General features: G+C 43.8%; 1 protein-coding gene across 2 annotated transcripts in view; it reads left to right on the forward strand.

Annotated features, from left to right (window-relative positions):
• The window catches only part of LOC137438210 (protein CASC3), a 78,399-nt gene extending 75,435 nt beyond the window's left edge, over positions 1 to 2,964 (forward strand). The window contains exons 11-13 of one of the 2 annotated variants that reach the window (XR_013621044.1): positions 153 to 346; positions 910 to 1,052; positions 2,016 to 2,964. Coding sequence is in view for 1 of the 2 variants with exons in the window: in XM_078766483.1 (XP_078622609.1) it covers positions 153 to 346; positions 933 to 1,052; positions 2,016 to 2,057 (356 nt within the window). In the remaining variant the exon portion in view is untranslated. The remainder of the gene's footprint in view (positions 1 to 152; positions 347 to 909; positions 1,053 to 2,015) is intronic. The other variant, XM_078766483.1, reaches the window with a different exon arrangement.
• Positions 2,965 to 15,624: the final 12,660 nt, after the last annotated feature.

Below are 15,624 nucleotides of genomic sequence, written 5' to 3' on the forward strand. Positions count from 1 at the left end.
AACAAACTTTGGCACTTTGAGTGAGACCTTTGGCACTAACGGCACATTTTGATGATGAGAGCATTTGATGGCATTGAGTTATGTCCCACTTTTTGGAATGACTTGATGTTGCTTTTCATTTCTAATTTTTCTTCTGCTTCCTGTCTGTGTAGGGCTGCACCCACACCCACCAGCTGGCCACCTGTACCCATCGCCGGTCTCCGTTTCTCCTGGGCAGTCCCCTGGACCACTGATTAATCCGGGTTACTTTCCTGGTGGAATGCTGCCCGCCTTCCCTGGGACTCCGCTTCCCAGCACCAGCTTTCCCTACAGTCCCAGTCCACTTCCTCATTTGTTCCCAGCACAGGTATCACCCATTATTTTCACATGTGACTCCAGAACGAGGTTTATTGTGCTTTTTATTTATGTTCATTAAGTTTTGAGGTTATTGTTGAGCTCGCAATATAAGGTTTTGTACGTTCACCCGCACAAAACACAGCAATGCTGGTCACGTGATTCCGCGATGGATGGGTTTACCTGCGCTGTGTAATCTGTTCTTTTGCCATCTTCATGAAAGCTTGGCACCAGGCACAATATTAACGGAGAGAGTCTGCAAGTGTATGTTGCAGTAACTGCTGCGGGATGCAATGTGCAGCTGACGTCTTTGAGCGTTGGCACTTCAATGGGGGCAGAAGAGGCCCACAGCACCAAACATGCTCCCATCAGATTTTAGTTGATAAAATTCTATGTTGTTGCTCCGTTTATAATGTGCTGCCACCGGTAAACTGGAAAGAATGGAGGGTGCGGAATATATTTATCAGAAAGGGAAGCGTGAGCAGATTACCCAACAAGAAGCATTTGAAACGGAGAAAATTAAATTGATTCGAAATACCAAAAATAATGCTTGAGAGAACCGTTTGCATTCTGCAGCTTCGTTGCAAACCTGTTTACAGGCACACCCACATGTGTATGGTGGAGTCACGTACTACAACATGATGGAGCAGCATGTCCAGCCGAAACCATCGCCACCACGACGCGCTGTCCAGCCCGTGTCGGTGAAGCCTCCACCGGAGGTAAGCTGTTTGCCTTGTGGAGTGCAACCAAGTTGCTTTACAAATTGTCTCTTTATTAAGCCTTCCCCGATATAATAGGGTAAGGCTTATACCTGTTATAGGGTTTTTCTGCAATTAGTACTTTTCACTTTAACTTTCACTTTAATCTTGAATGGTCCCTCAGATTTTCTTCGACCCCTGAGGTACTAAACCACCATTTAGAAAACGATATTCTTCCTTTTTTCTGCCAATCTACGAGCCGGCTGGGACATTCCAAATGAAATTTTTCATCAATAATGGGAGTTAAATGTATGTGGGGTTGACATAGCTTTTCGTTGAACTGCCCCTTTATTTTTAAGGTCATGACCCAATTATAGACATTTTAACATTTTTCACCAAGACTCAGCTAATTTTTGTCTGATCAGAATGAAATTGCCCTCTCGATAGCCTGGAGTAAGGCGCGTTTACACTTTTAACCCGGAGGGGTACGTACATCATACCCCTCCAGGGTCAAGGTCAAGGCCAAGGTAAAATGGCGGTCTGAAAAGTGTTTTTTGTCATCGTCAAATTTTTCTAATGTGGAATTTCAAAGACCGCTTGGCCTTCCAAGATATTCTGGTATCATTATAGTGCACCTGATATTCGATTTGTGTCCTTGACCTACTTTTTAAGGATTGTGACCGAATTAACAAAACTTACCTTTTTGATCATAACCTCAATAATTTTCATAACCTGAATAAGATCATAACCACTGAACCCGCGCTCCTTCCAAAGGATTGATGGCCTGCAACGTTCGGCCCGAAATCTGAACCGCTTTTTAGCTAAGTCAGTTTCTATATTGATCTTTCTTGTAATTATCCCTCTCTCTCTACCTGAAATAGCTACACACCTTCAAATGACCTCTTGATTGAAAAGGGGTTTGAGAGATAGTTTCTTTTTTGAGGCTAGATAGTGTAGTCATGCGTTCTGGTGTTTTATCCGCAGGTGAACAGGAAAGAGAGAGCCAAAGAGCAAGGAACCACGTGAACACCTCACCGGTGTCGTTTTCATCTTATCATTTGCAACCATTCTTTGCTTTCCAAGGACCACCTAACTTGATTTTAAGGTGCTGATGAGGATGGGGGACAGTTTTGGGGTGGTTGGGCGGCATCCATCTTATGATGTAAATGTCACTCGTTGATTTGAAATTTAGCTTTACGCAATAAGCAATTGAATCATAAAATGCCTTAATGCAAAGAGCAGATTGTTTTAGCTTATTTTCCCCGAAACTTTGTACATTTAGTCCTCTCACCGCATGGTTTGTAATATTCTTTTAATTTTTTTGTGCACTTGACGGTTTGTAACGTGGGATTTATCGCATGAGCAATAACCATCCTGCTTGGAAAGTCCAGTGATGTGAACATAGCAAGTGAAGCCACTTAATTTATACGGATAAAAATGTACATTCCTGAACAGTATTAGAGTGCTTTCCTTTTTGAATCGTCATTCGTACGTTCCACTGTTGGGTTTGGGTTGTTGTTTTTTTTCTTCCTTTCAGCACAGATTCGGCATGTTTGGGGTTGTCCGAGTGCACGGCGGATTCTTTGGAGGTTATATTTCATTCGGATTAAGCGAGGGTTGGTGAATGATTGTGCAGGCCTCAAAGAAATACGAAAGCGGTGTTGATGCGAGCAAACGACAGGAGGCTGCTCGGCTCATCGAGCCCGTGCCGTTTGGCTTCAAGGGTAAAAGGTTATTGTAAAAATGAAACGCACAAAGCATTATGGGTAGGAAAATGCATTTAAAATTCTCATAGAAATCTAGTTTTGTTGAATTTGATGTCAGGCCATGAACTTTGTTGGCTGTTCATCGCTCTTGCTCCCATCTTGTTGAAATTTGTTCCTTTTGTTTTCTCAACTTGTGCTACAATGACGTCACATGGTGTTTGAAACTGCGTTCTGTTTCCTATGTGTGGAATTAGTTGTGGTATCTGGTTGAGATTATTTTTGATCATTTGAATTTTCGACCCATTAAAATACAGTTTTGTTTTTATTTGTTTACTTACGAGCAAAAAAAAACCCCGTCCTGAATTTCCCCACTTCCTTGACGTTTGTTTTTCATGCCGAGAATTGGATATTCCATTCGACTTGTAATACCCCCTCACGCAGGCACGACAAGGCGCACGTTTACCGTACATGGAGAATATGAATGAATGAATGAATGATCGTTTTAAGGCCATTTTCCCCGCTAGAGCGGGGGTTAGCCTTGTGGGCCCCATGACAATCATGGTTCCCTGTTTGAGGCAATGTTTTTATGGCCGGATGCCCTTCCTGACGCCAACACTTGGTCACGCTCTTCGATGCGCAGGGATACGGTGTACCTATTCTAAATCGGGGTACACACCGGGATCATTCATCCCAGCAAGCTGGTACTCAATTTGCCGACCTCGGAAGGATGACAGGCTGAGTCAACCCCCCTGGCGTTAATTCAGCAATCGACCGGGATTCGAACCCAGGATCCTAGGATCCCAAGCCGGCACCCTAACCACTAAGCCAACACCAGGAGAGAATATATTAATTTTTGTACGTCCAACAGACCTGTAGTTAGCGATGGTAAACACTCTCACCGTCCCCTTCAATGAAAGCTACATTTGAAGTCCAGGATTCGAATCGAGGCCCTTTGAGCCAAGTCTTTAAACATGGGCCCTAATGCTCTTGATGCCTTTTTTTTTTCCTTTTTTTTTTTACATTCAAGTATCAAGAGTATTTAAATAAAGGATTAAAAAGCAGGAATTCGAACTTAGACCATGTTTATTCCACTTGTCCAAAGTTCCATGTGTTCAGATTGAATATTTTTAACAATAAAATATTTTATACAACAACAACAGGCATTTTAAGGCCATTTTCCCTGCAAGAGCGGGGGTGAGACTTGCGGTCCCCATGACAATCTTCTCCATTTTACCCTATTTCCTGTGTCTCCCCTTGTTAACCCCCTTGCCCGCATTTCTTCTTCGACCATCTTTAGCCAAGTCTTTCTCGGTCTTCCCCGTCCTCTACTTCCTTCTACATTCATTTCCGTCACTCTTCTCAACCAGTCACTTTCATCCTTCCTCAACACATGACCAAACCATCTCAACCTGTTTCTCTTCACAGCATCAATCACAGGCTCTATTCCCATCATCTTTCGCAATTCATCATTTGTCTTCCTCTCTCTCAACGATACTCCGCACATCCATCGAACCATTCGCATTTCCACCCTTTCCAGCCTTCGTTGCTGCTCTACGTTCATTACCCATGTCTCGCTCCCATAAATCATAACACTTCTCACACATGCAGCATACACCTTTCCCTTCAGCTTCAACGACACTCCCCTCCTCATCAGCACGCCACTCAGTTCCCGAAACTTCTTCCATGCACATCTCACTCTAGCAACCGTTGCCGAGTCTGATCCACCTTCTCCATTCAGCATGTCTCCTAGGTAACAAAATGTTTTCACACCTTCCAGCTTCACGCCGTCTCCAAGATCCAACTCAACATTTCCTCCATCTGCAGTAACAATAAAATATTTTTAAAATATTTTTTAAATGTTTATTAATTTATTTATTTATTAATTTAGTTTTATTAATAAATTTAATAAAAGTATTAATTTTAAATTAATTTTATAATTATTATGTATTAATTATTATGTATTTTTTTATTTTTAATTTAATTTTTAATTATGTATTAATTTAATAAATGTATTAATTTAAATTTAATAAATAAATAAATAAATTAATTAATTAATTAAACTAATTTATTAATTTATTTTATAAATTGAAGACCATAGAATTATAACCAGGCTCAGTCACATTTTTTTATAGATATTGAGTTAGTGACATTTTTACATAAAAGATGGCTCTCTCCATTGTCTAAAACCACTACCTGGGTGATATCTGCATCATGGCCCGAACTAGAACCGAGTAAATAGGTCAAAATACAGAATTACATTCAGGCTCAGTCCACCTATGTGACAGCCTGGTTGTAGTACTCGACACGAAGTGGGCACATGGCTCATGCCTGTCAGCCATTTTGCTGAAGTCAGCTTAGCTCATGTTTTTATGACCTGATACATTTCATAAAATATAAAGGTAAGCTTAAATAATATTTCCCGGCTCATACCTCATAAAAATGATGTGTGGGCAAGGCACAGCTGCAGTCAATTTGAGCCCTAGGTCAAGTTCAATCCATACAAAAGGAAAGCAAATGAAGCAGCCAACAATCCACAACAGAAATATCCTGGTGGGCATGTTCCTCTTAAGCTAGAAAAATATAATGATCTTCAGAAACTAGTGAATAAGAACATCATACCTCTAGAACATCAGGATTTTTACCGAAATCTGCCACATGTTGGACATGTGCATCGCAAAAATGGCAACAATGATGAAAGTGACAGCGATGGTGACGATTACGAATACTGAATGAGGCCTTGTACTCCTGAACTACATGAATATAGACTAAACATTTAAACATGTTCATAATCTGAACATTTATAGTTTTCTGAACATTTAAGGGGGCATTATACCATTGAATGCAAAAAAAAAACATTTTTTTACAAATATACAAATGCATCAATTAAAATGTTTGTTTCCTAGTATTGTATATATGTACCAAGTTTGAACGTAAATGGACTTGTCATAGAGAAGATATAAGCTCCCCATTACACTGAACACAGTAAAAACAACACTGAATCACAGTAATGCACTTTTTGATAAAATGTCTTGATTGAAAATATGCAAAACTATATATGTACATGTTGCTTGATATATGAACATTACATTGGTATACATTACGTAGCATTATATTATGCATGGTTACCATGGTAACCAGACGCATACAAATGATGAATTACCACTTTACAGCTTATATCTTCTCTATGACAAGTCCATTTACGTTCAAACTTGGTACATATATACAATACTAGGAAACAAACATTTTAATTGATGCATTTGTATATTTGTAAAAAAATGTTTTTTTTTTGCCTTCAATGGTATAATGCCCCCTTAAAGTTGTCTGAAGGTTTGTAGTTCTAAACATTTATAGTTTTCTGAACGTTGGTCAAATAGTTACACTTTTATTGAATAAATCACTCATGATAAAATGACCGGTATATTTCCGTTCCTTGTGCTCTTTTTAACATTTACTAAGCAACGCCCACTTGTATCAATATTACAAATGGGCCAAGTCCATTGTGACTTAGCTGGTTATAATATTAGCCATATTGGGATGTTGGAGTTTTGCCCTATTTTTACCCCATAGGAGTGATGAAAACATACATAACTATTTAATTGAACCTTTTGGTGATGCAGGAATGAAACAAATATGATCACTTAAACGTAAGTGAGCAATATAAACATAAAAATATTTTTCACGTTTTTGTCGAAATGACTAAACTGTGACTTAGCCTGGTTATAATTCTATGGTCTGCAAGTAAAATATTTTAAAAATAAATATAAAATAACAATAAAATATTTTATAATCCTTAAATAATAAGTAAAAGGACAGGATTCGAACCTCGAAGCCTGACATCCCAAAGCAGACAGTGTTCAACCCATTGCCCAAGCTGAGAGTTAAATTAAATAAATGTTTCAATAGACAGCTCACAGGTGAGTGAGCATACCTCCAGCTCACAGGTGTGTGAGCATACCTCCACCTTCAGGCTATCCTACGTGCCCTTTGATCGGGGAGTTTGCTTGTGATGTATCATTTGCCGGGCTGTTAATCCGGTTTGTCTGCGACATTGCTTGGTGCTCTCGGGGCATGAAAATGCTTCTGATGAAAAAGCAACATTGGATTGAAATAATATTTTATGCAAAGTGAGAAAAAAAATTTTTTTTACTTGTCAATCAAGAACATTCTTGGAAGACAGTCGCTTTGGGGGATCCTGGAACGTAATACCGTGGGACCCCACGACTCGCGGAGGATACTTTCCTGGAAAATGCCGCGAATGGCGGGGTCCGGGGTCCGACTGTGTTTAATTTCTTCAAAAAGTCACGGATCAGGTGGCTGGTTTCAGATGTTAGGATGTTGAGTTTGAGCACCTGTCATGCTGTTGAAGTAACACCGGGTGGTTGACTCAGCCGGTCATCTTTCCGAGGTCAACAAAATGCTTACCAGCTTACTGGTAATAGGGGCACTGCATCAGCAGCACAGATGCGTTTCCAGGAAATGATGCAACCAGTAGCCACAGGCTGCATCCGAAACAACAACAATACTCCACCAATCCCAGTGGGTGCAGCTCTGAATGATGTCAAACTCAAAAGTTGTTTTTTCGTACTGAGGAAGTCTTAATTTGATGTGTCTTATCTTGATATACCACGAGTCAGGAACCCCATTGGTGTTGTGCTCATTCAGGAGCATTGGGATGAGGACGTCACCTCCAAGGCATTTTGAAAATCTTTTGTGCTTCTTCTAGATCTTGATTGTCGATCCATATTCATTTGCTCATTTCCTTTTATCTTGGGAACATGTGTCCATCCAGTCGTCTACTTTCTTCCCTAATCGTGAAACCACTTTGATCGTAGTGGGGAAGCTCACGTGGTCCTGTGACCTCGATAGCTATACCTGCTCGAGCCTTGCTCCTGGCAGGTCCGACCAAGTCAGGCAGGCGGAGCCAAATTGATAATCACAAATTTGGCGAAGGACAATTTATCATTCTGCCTGGGATATTCCCCCCCTCTTTCCCCACATTCACAGTGGTCCTGTGAAGAGGTTTTTCCTTGTTCACTTTGGTCGATGTTGAGCGAAGCGAGCTCAAGGCCATTTGTTCCTGATACCTGAAACACCCTGCTGCAACCCATGCCAACAGAAGTCAGACTTTTTGGAATCCTGGGCACATTTTACCTTTTCCATCCAATCATCATGTAAATTTGTAAGACATGTATCCATGGCTAAGCGCTCCTGTGTTGAAAGTTTCATGTAAATCGCTCAAGTGGTTGTGGAGAAGACAAATTTAAAAGGGAACAAAGGTGAAAACGTGAGGGCCTCGGCCGACATTCAACAACATTGTCAAGGATGGTTGTGTTTTCATGACTCGGTGAATGGCACTATCCAGCCTTTTTCTTCTCGTCTGCCACTTGTTGTCCGTTATTCCGCATCTTTCTTGTCCGGGACTTCCTGTGGGATCTGATGAATTCTGTCTCTTAAATGCGACACGTTTGTTTCGAATACCCGTCATGGCTGCCTGTTGGTCCAGGCTCCCGAAGTCTTTTTTTCTTTTTTGTATACGAGATCGAGGCTCGTGAAAGAGCTAACATTTATCACACAAACAATCAAACCGACACATAAAACACAAAATAAGGGGAGCGGTAGCCAAGATGGGGAGAGAGGGGGAAGGACACAAACACAACATTTGAGAGCAGGGACATCGAGAAAAATGTGGGAGGGAGAGGGCTTGGGGGGGGGGGGGGGGGAGGTGGGAGAGGCATAAAACATATGAACACTGCAAGGAGTTCCCTGAAAGAAGTTGGTATTTCAAAAAAGTGAATCTGGGGTGAAATTAGCGGGGGTAGAAAAGATCAAGGTTTTGGATGGGGGAAGATAAGAGGTGGTGGTGAACAGCTGTTTTAAAGACCTGGAGGGATGAATGGGATTGAAGAGAGTGAGGGAGTTTGTTCCAGAGGCGGGAGAAAAGAGGAATGAAGGAGTGAAGGTGAGCAGAGAGTCTTGGTTTTGGCAATTTCACCAGGAGAGCGTTACTGGCAGATCTTGTGCGACCTGCAGGAATATTGGGGGTACAGAACACAGAGAGAGCTGGGGGAGCAAGGCCGGAGAGGAGTCGGAAGAAGACAGAAAGACCACCTACCTGCCTGCGGTGAGTGAGTGAAAGGCCCTCGGATTTAGTTTCATCGCAGGAGATTCCAATGAACCGATCTGATTGATTGATTGGATCTGATCTGATCTGAATGAATGATTGGTAATGCTTTGAGAGGCTGAGCTATTTATTGATCTGGACAAGAGGGTGAGTTCCATTCGCAAGCAGCTTGCTATCGCCTGCCAACCCAGTCATTCTGCATCGACCGCTTTGTAAGCGACTGAGAGGTGCTTTGTTGTGTTCGCAAAAGTGGCTGGCGTAGCCTGATTCAAAACAATACTACAACCAATGAAATGTTCAGAGGAATACCCATTATCTATACTCATATTATCGAAACGAGTGAGATACCCCAGCTATGCACGGGTGGGAGGCCAGAAGCAAACAGGCAATACAGATATGGCGAATGCTAAAGCATGAAACCAATTAATTCCACATTCCTGGAGCACCTTCAGTCGCACGTCAGACATGGACAGCAAGTTCGTGAAGGTCTTCCATGAAAAAAGTACCCGTTCGCAAACAAACGGGTACGTTCACGTATAGAAACATCGATCGTGTGTCCGTGGCGAATCTGCATATGGCGATCCGTGAAGTTCACGTTCAGAAAGTAGAAACCATCACGGCATGTCGTCATTTACTTGAACTCGATATCTTTTTTCATTCCAAACAACATAACTCCAATCACAAATTAATCACAAAATAAACTTTTAACATTTTAAAACTTCTAACAAAATAACATTGTTAATGTTTCCTTCATTGTAAAAACTACCAAGTCAACAGTTAAAAGTATTTTGAGCCGATGGAGCCAGCGATCTGTTAGCTTATACACCACCCAAATAGCAATGTGGAATTCTCTGATGTACAGATTAAACTCACGTCGTTTGAACTTTGGCCGAGGTCATTATTTACTTTTAATGATGTTTATATATGAATCAAAAAGAAGATAATTGGTTTTGGGTCATCCTTTCCGCATATCTAGTGGGATTGTGAGTTGGGGAGACTACTGTGATGGCGGGGAGGAGGTTGGCATTCTCTGAAGCAGGGATTCAACCCATGTCCTTATAAAAGCTCTTTGTCCGAGGTCACTGAGTCCAATCGGTGCAGCCATTTGTGTGGCACCCGGGAAAATAACTATGTGGGAGTCAAAACCTGAAAATGCTGGAGGCCAAAGCTGAAATTGCCAAAACAATATAGCCTATTTTACTCCAGGGAATCCCAGGATTACCCACCCAAAATATCGTTGGGATCAGTTCAGCCATTTTTGCGGTACCTACGGATGGACAGACGGGCAGACAGACGGACAGTTGGTGAATTATAGTGGTATTTTAACCTGTGGACACAGGGGCGTGTTGAAAGATTTCCGATTAAACCCCCAACTCAAATCTCTCTTGAAGCACTACTCAAAGCCTTTAAAACCTACCCTTATGAAGGGGACAGACACACAAATACACACACACACAGTGTTTTATATGGTCGATAAAAGACACAACGAGGACGCCACTCAGTAGGGCGCATACTCCCGCTGTGGGTTTAGTTGGAATAATATGTTTTGTTTAACATCCCCTCTCCCCAAAACAAGAAAATGAAAAAGTAAGCCCTAACTGTCAGAGAATTTATTTTGATATATCTCGGAATTAGAGGAGAAAAACATCATTTAAGAATAAGAATAAAAGCTTTAATGCAGTAAAACAGAAAAAATCTTTCCCAAAAAAATTTCCCCAAAAAATTCCTGGACCCGGAATAATATCCTGAGCTTCACCAAAAACGAATCAATTCTTCCTTATCCCAAGGGCAATCATCCCACCAACTTTCATCCAAATCCGTTCAGAACCTTTCCAGATATCTTGTTCACAAACACACGCACACACACACGCGCACACACGGACGGACACGAGCGAATGCATTATTCCCTGGCGGGAAAAACTACGCACAACAAAAGACACTTTATCAAAGATGAAGAGTTCAAGGGGTCACGATCTCGGCCTCGGTGTGTTACGGGCGACACAGTTCCCTCAGCCCTTGCGTTGCTTTGCTCTCTGTGGAGACTTCATCTTCAGCTGGGAGTGCTGCAAGTTCCCCGAAGGTGAGCACTCATGGGAACATGCTGGAACTGTGCCTGGGATCATTGTGATCCTTTGGTATGATGCCAGAGCCCCGTTAGCCGGCAGGTGATGATACACCGCCGTTCACCTAGTTACCACGCTGAGGAGGGGTTGGACTTGTATCAAGGGGTCACGATCTCGGCCTCGGTGTGTTATGGGCGACACAGTTCCCTCAGCCCTTGCGTTGCTTTGCTCTCTGTGGAGACTTCATCTTCAGCTGGGAGTGCTGCAAGTTCCCCGAAGGTGAGCACTCATGGGAACATGCTGGAACTGTGCCTGGGATCATTGTGATCCTTTGGTATGATGCCAGAGCCCCGTTAGCCGGCAGGTGATGATACACCGCCGTTCACCTAGTTACCACGCTGAGGAGGGGTTGGACTTGTAACCAGGATATACACACACACACACACACACACACTCAATTAATTGTAGGGCAAAGGGGGGCACAAAGGGGGGCATTAAGCTCCAGGGGGCATTAGGCTCCACGACACAAAGGGGGGCATTAAGCTCCAAGGGGCATTAGTTTCCACTACACAAAGGGGGGCATTAAGCTCCAGGGGGCATTAGGCTCCACTACACAAAGGGGGGCATTAAGCTCCAGGGGGCATTAGGCTCCACTACACAAAGGGGGGCATTAAGCTCCAGGGGGCATTAGGCTCCACTTCACAAAGGGGGACATTAAGCTCCAGGGGGCATTAGGCTCCACTACACAAAGGGGGGCATTAAGCTCCAGGGGGCATTAGGCTCCACTACACAAAGGGGGGCATTAAGCTCCAGGGGGCATTAAGCTCCACTACATTGTAAATGCATTATATGTTATTCATGATACACCAGCCATGTTCTCAAGTGACTCAAGATCCAATCAGAATGAGTTTTTCTTGTACAGGAAGTTATGATAAAATGCATTTACAATGTAGTGGAGCTTAATGCCCTCTTTTTTTTTTTTTTTTTTTTTTTTTTTTGTATACAAGATCGAGGCTCGTGAAAGAGCAAACATTAATCACACAAAAAGACAAACCGACACACAAAACACAAAAAACAAGGGGAGCGACAGACAAGATGGGGAGAGAGGGGGGAGGACACAAAAGAGAGGGGGAAGAAGGGGAAGGACACAAACACAACATTTGAGAGCAGGGACATCGGGAGGACTTGGGGGGAGGTGGGAGAGGATTAAAACATATGAACACTGCAAGGACTCTGGGGTGAATTACCGGGGGTAGAAAAGATCAAGGTTTTCGATGGGGGAAGATAAGAGATGGTGGTGAACAGCTGTTTTAAAGACCTGGAGGGAGGAGTGGGATTGAAGGGAGTGGGGGAGTTTGTTCCAGAGGCGGGAGAAAAGAGGAATGAAGGAGTGAAGGTGAGCAGAGAGTCTTGATTTTGGCAGTTTAACCATAAGAGGGTTGCAGGCAGATCTTGTGCGACCTGTAGGAATATTGGGGGGACAGAGCACAGAGAGAGCTGGGGGAGCAAGGCCGGAGAGGAGTCGGTAGAAGACAGAAAGACCACTCCCCTACTGGGATGATGGTTTCAGGGAAACTCTGGAGCTTAATGCCCCCCTTTGCCCCATGGATCATCAGGTGGGCACCGTTGTTCTTCGAGGTTTCGATCCTCATGAAATCGTTGGTCTGATTGACAGGAAATTTTCACCACAGGTGCAACTCCACCTGCATAAGAATAACATCAACACACACGTGGATAATAAGAGAGTGAATAAGAAAACGAAGGATTTCTCCTTCAAGAAGGGACCGTTCGCGAGATCTTCAGGTTGAGTAGGGAAAAAGGTAAAGGGGTGAAAAGGACGGGGAAGAAAAAACAAAGGTTGGAAGATCTGCGACCGTTCACTCTGTCTCCTAGTCTTAAACACTGATGCGAAACCGGAAATGTAAAGCATTTAATAACTAAACGCGGACGTCGTCGGAAACACCGATCAGATTTACCATAAAGCATTTAATAACTAAACGCGGACGTCGTCGGAAACACCGATCAGATTTTCCGTTCGTTCGTGTTTTCTCTCGAACTTCTCCCGCCGTTGTTCGTGTCGTTTGACCCGCAGGATTTCAATAAATTGAAGTGATTTTCCCTGAAACCTCCGGTGAGTAATCCCCAAACGATCTCTTGTTATTATCCTCCACGGATTTCAAAAACAACATTTACCTCAGCTGAGGGAGAAGATTCGAGAATTTCGCGCGATCCGCAGGTGCTTGGAATACAGACCACGCCCCTAAAGGTGAATTCTTGTGTTTAGAGAAGTCTTCGTCCTGGTTTTAACAATGTTTTATTTATAATTCAGCCATTCTACAATCCATCTGCGGTAATATTCACATTTATTCTTTGACCAAGTTGAACTTTCACGCCTGATGCTTTGTCTGCCACTTCCGCCTCTTCGGTTGCTGAGCAACGGTGTTCTGAGGTAACGGAGGTCGCACGAAGGATTGATGGGGGGAGGAGCGAAGGTTGAGAGAAGGAGGGGAGCAACAAAGGTGTGTTCTGTTGGCAAGCAGCTCGTTATCGGTGATAAGAGGTGTCGAGCACTCCGTTCCGTTACCTTGGAGTGCTTCCTTGAGCGCTTTGAATCAAGCGAGCCGCTTGGCGAGCGGTAAGCGAGCTGCTTGCTAACGGAACACGCTTGGTATTGCGGCCGACGTTGTCCGTGGGCCCGATAGGTGGCCGTGCACCCCCAGTACTCCACCTGGTTGGTATTTTTTTGGTTCTTGGGATGTCCTGCGTGATTACGGTGCAGCGATCGGTGCAGCCGTTTGTGCTGCACCCAGGAAAATAACGTTATGCGGGACTCCAAACCCGAAAATGCTGGAGACCAAAGGTGAAATTGTTGAGACAATATACCCTGTTTTACTCCAGGGGGTCCCAGGATTACCCACCCTAAATATCGTTGGATTGGTTCAGCCGTTTTTGCAATACCTGGGAACGGACGAACGGACATTTGGTGAATTACAGGAAGATACCCACTCCTCCCTTTTCCAAATTGCACAATGGTCGGGTCTGCAGATAACCTTGGTCGGGGATCCTATCGATGTATTATCACGACGAATATGGTTTTGCAATCTAAGAATAGCAGATCTCTACCTGCACGTTCCAATCCACCAGCCCATGCGGAGCGAAGCTCAAATCCTTTTAACGTCTTCACTCCATGTTTTAACTTTAACATGCTTCATGCTTCACTTCACTTTAACGTTACACCCCCCCCCACCCCCCCCCCAGAATTTCCATGTTTTAAACGTTTCCCAGTGTGTACCCTGGTCAGAATAGGTACACCGTATCCCTGCGTGTCGTAAGAGACGACTAGGGGGGTTGGCGTCAGGAAGGGCATCCGGCCATAAAAACATTGCCTCAAAAAGAGAACCATGACAATCACAAGTACATATGGGCAGGGTGCAGCCCGAAGTGGAGATCGGTTTCTGAGGTTTGGGACATGGAATGTAGGGACAATGACAGGGAGATCAGGAGAAGTGGTGGAAGTATTGGTCAGAAGAAGAGTGGACATATGTTGTGTGCAAGAGACGAGATGGAAGGGAAGTGGTGTGAGAATGGTGAAGGGTAGGCAGGGACAGAAATACAAGTTTGTGTGGCAAGGGTGCCCGGAGGGCATGAATGGTGTTGGTGTCCTGTTTTCTGAGGAGTTTGTAGACAGTGTGGTGAGTGTGACTAGAGTGAGTGATAGGTTGATGATGGTGAAAATGATGATTGGAAAGCTCTTGGTGAACGTCATCTCGGGATATGCTCCGCAGGTTGGTCGAAGCGATGAAGAGAAGGACAAGTTCTGGTGTGCGATAGAGAAGCTGATGGAAAACGTGAAAGATGAGGAAGTTGTTGTGGTGGGAGGAGACCTGAATGGACATGTGGGAAGGAGTATGGATGGTTTTGAGGGAGTTCATGGGGGTTACGGATATGGTGTGAGAAATGGAGAAGGTGAAAGGATTTTGGAGTTTGCTGATGGAGCTGATTTGTTGATTTGTAATACTCAGTTCCAGAAAGAGGACAATAAGCTTGTTACATACACGTCAGGTGGGTCGACGACAACCGTTGACTACCTGATGGTGCGTAGGCGAGATAGGGGGCACCTCCGGGACACAAAGGTGATCCCGGGGGAGGAGGCTGTTTCACAGCACCACTTGGTTGTCTGCGACATAAGGGTGAAAGGTGCGAGGAGAGCTCGGGAGGTGAAGTACCAACCGAGAATGAAGGTGTGGAGGTTGAAAGAGGTGACAGTAAGGGAGGCATTAAAAGAGAGGCTGAGTAGGGTCGAGGATGATGTGGTTGAGCTTGAAAGTGGTTGGATGTCAATGAAAGCTAGTCTGTTGGGAGCCGTTGGTGAGGTATGTGGATGGACAAAAGGACCACCGAGGCACTCGGAAACATGGTGGTGGGATGTTGAAGTTGGAAAGAGGATTGACGAGAAGAGGAAGAAGTTCAAAGAGTGGCAGAAGGCGAAGGGTACGGGAGCAGAAACAGCAGAGCATGAAAGTTATAAGGCAGCCAGGAAGGCTGCAAAGAAAGAGGTAGCAAAGGCGCAGGAGGGATGTAAGAAAATGTTCGGAGAACGCTTGGATTCGGAAGAGGGTCAGAAAGCCGTATTCAGGATTGCAAAGCACATAGCGAAAGAGAGGTGTGATGTGATGGGGGTGAGTTGCTTGAAGGATGAAGTG

This window comes from Myxine glutinosa, chromosome 12, assembly GCF_964187855.1.
Source record: "Myxine glutinosa chromosome 12, kmMyxGlut1.1, whole genome shotgun sequence".
Taxonomy (NCBI): Eukaryota; Metazoa; Chordata; class Myxini; order Myxiniformes; family Myxinidae; genus Myxine; species Myxine glutinosa.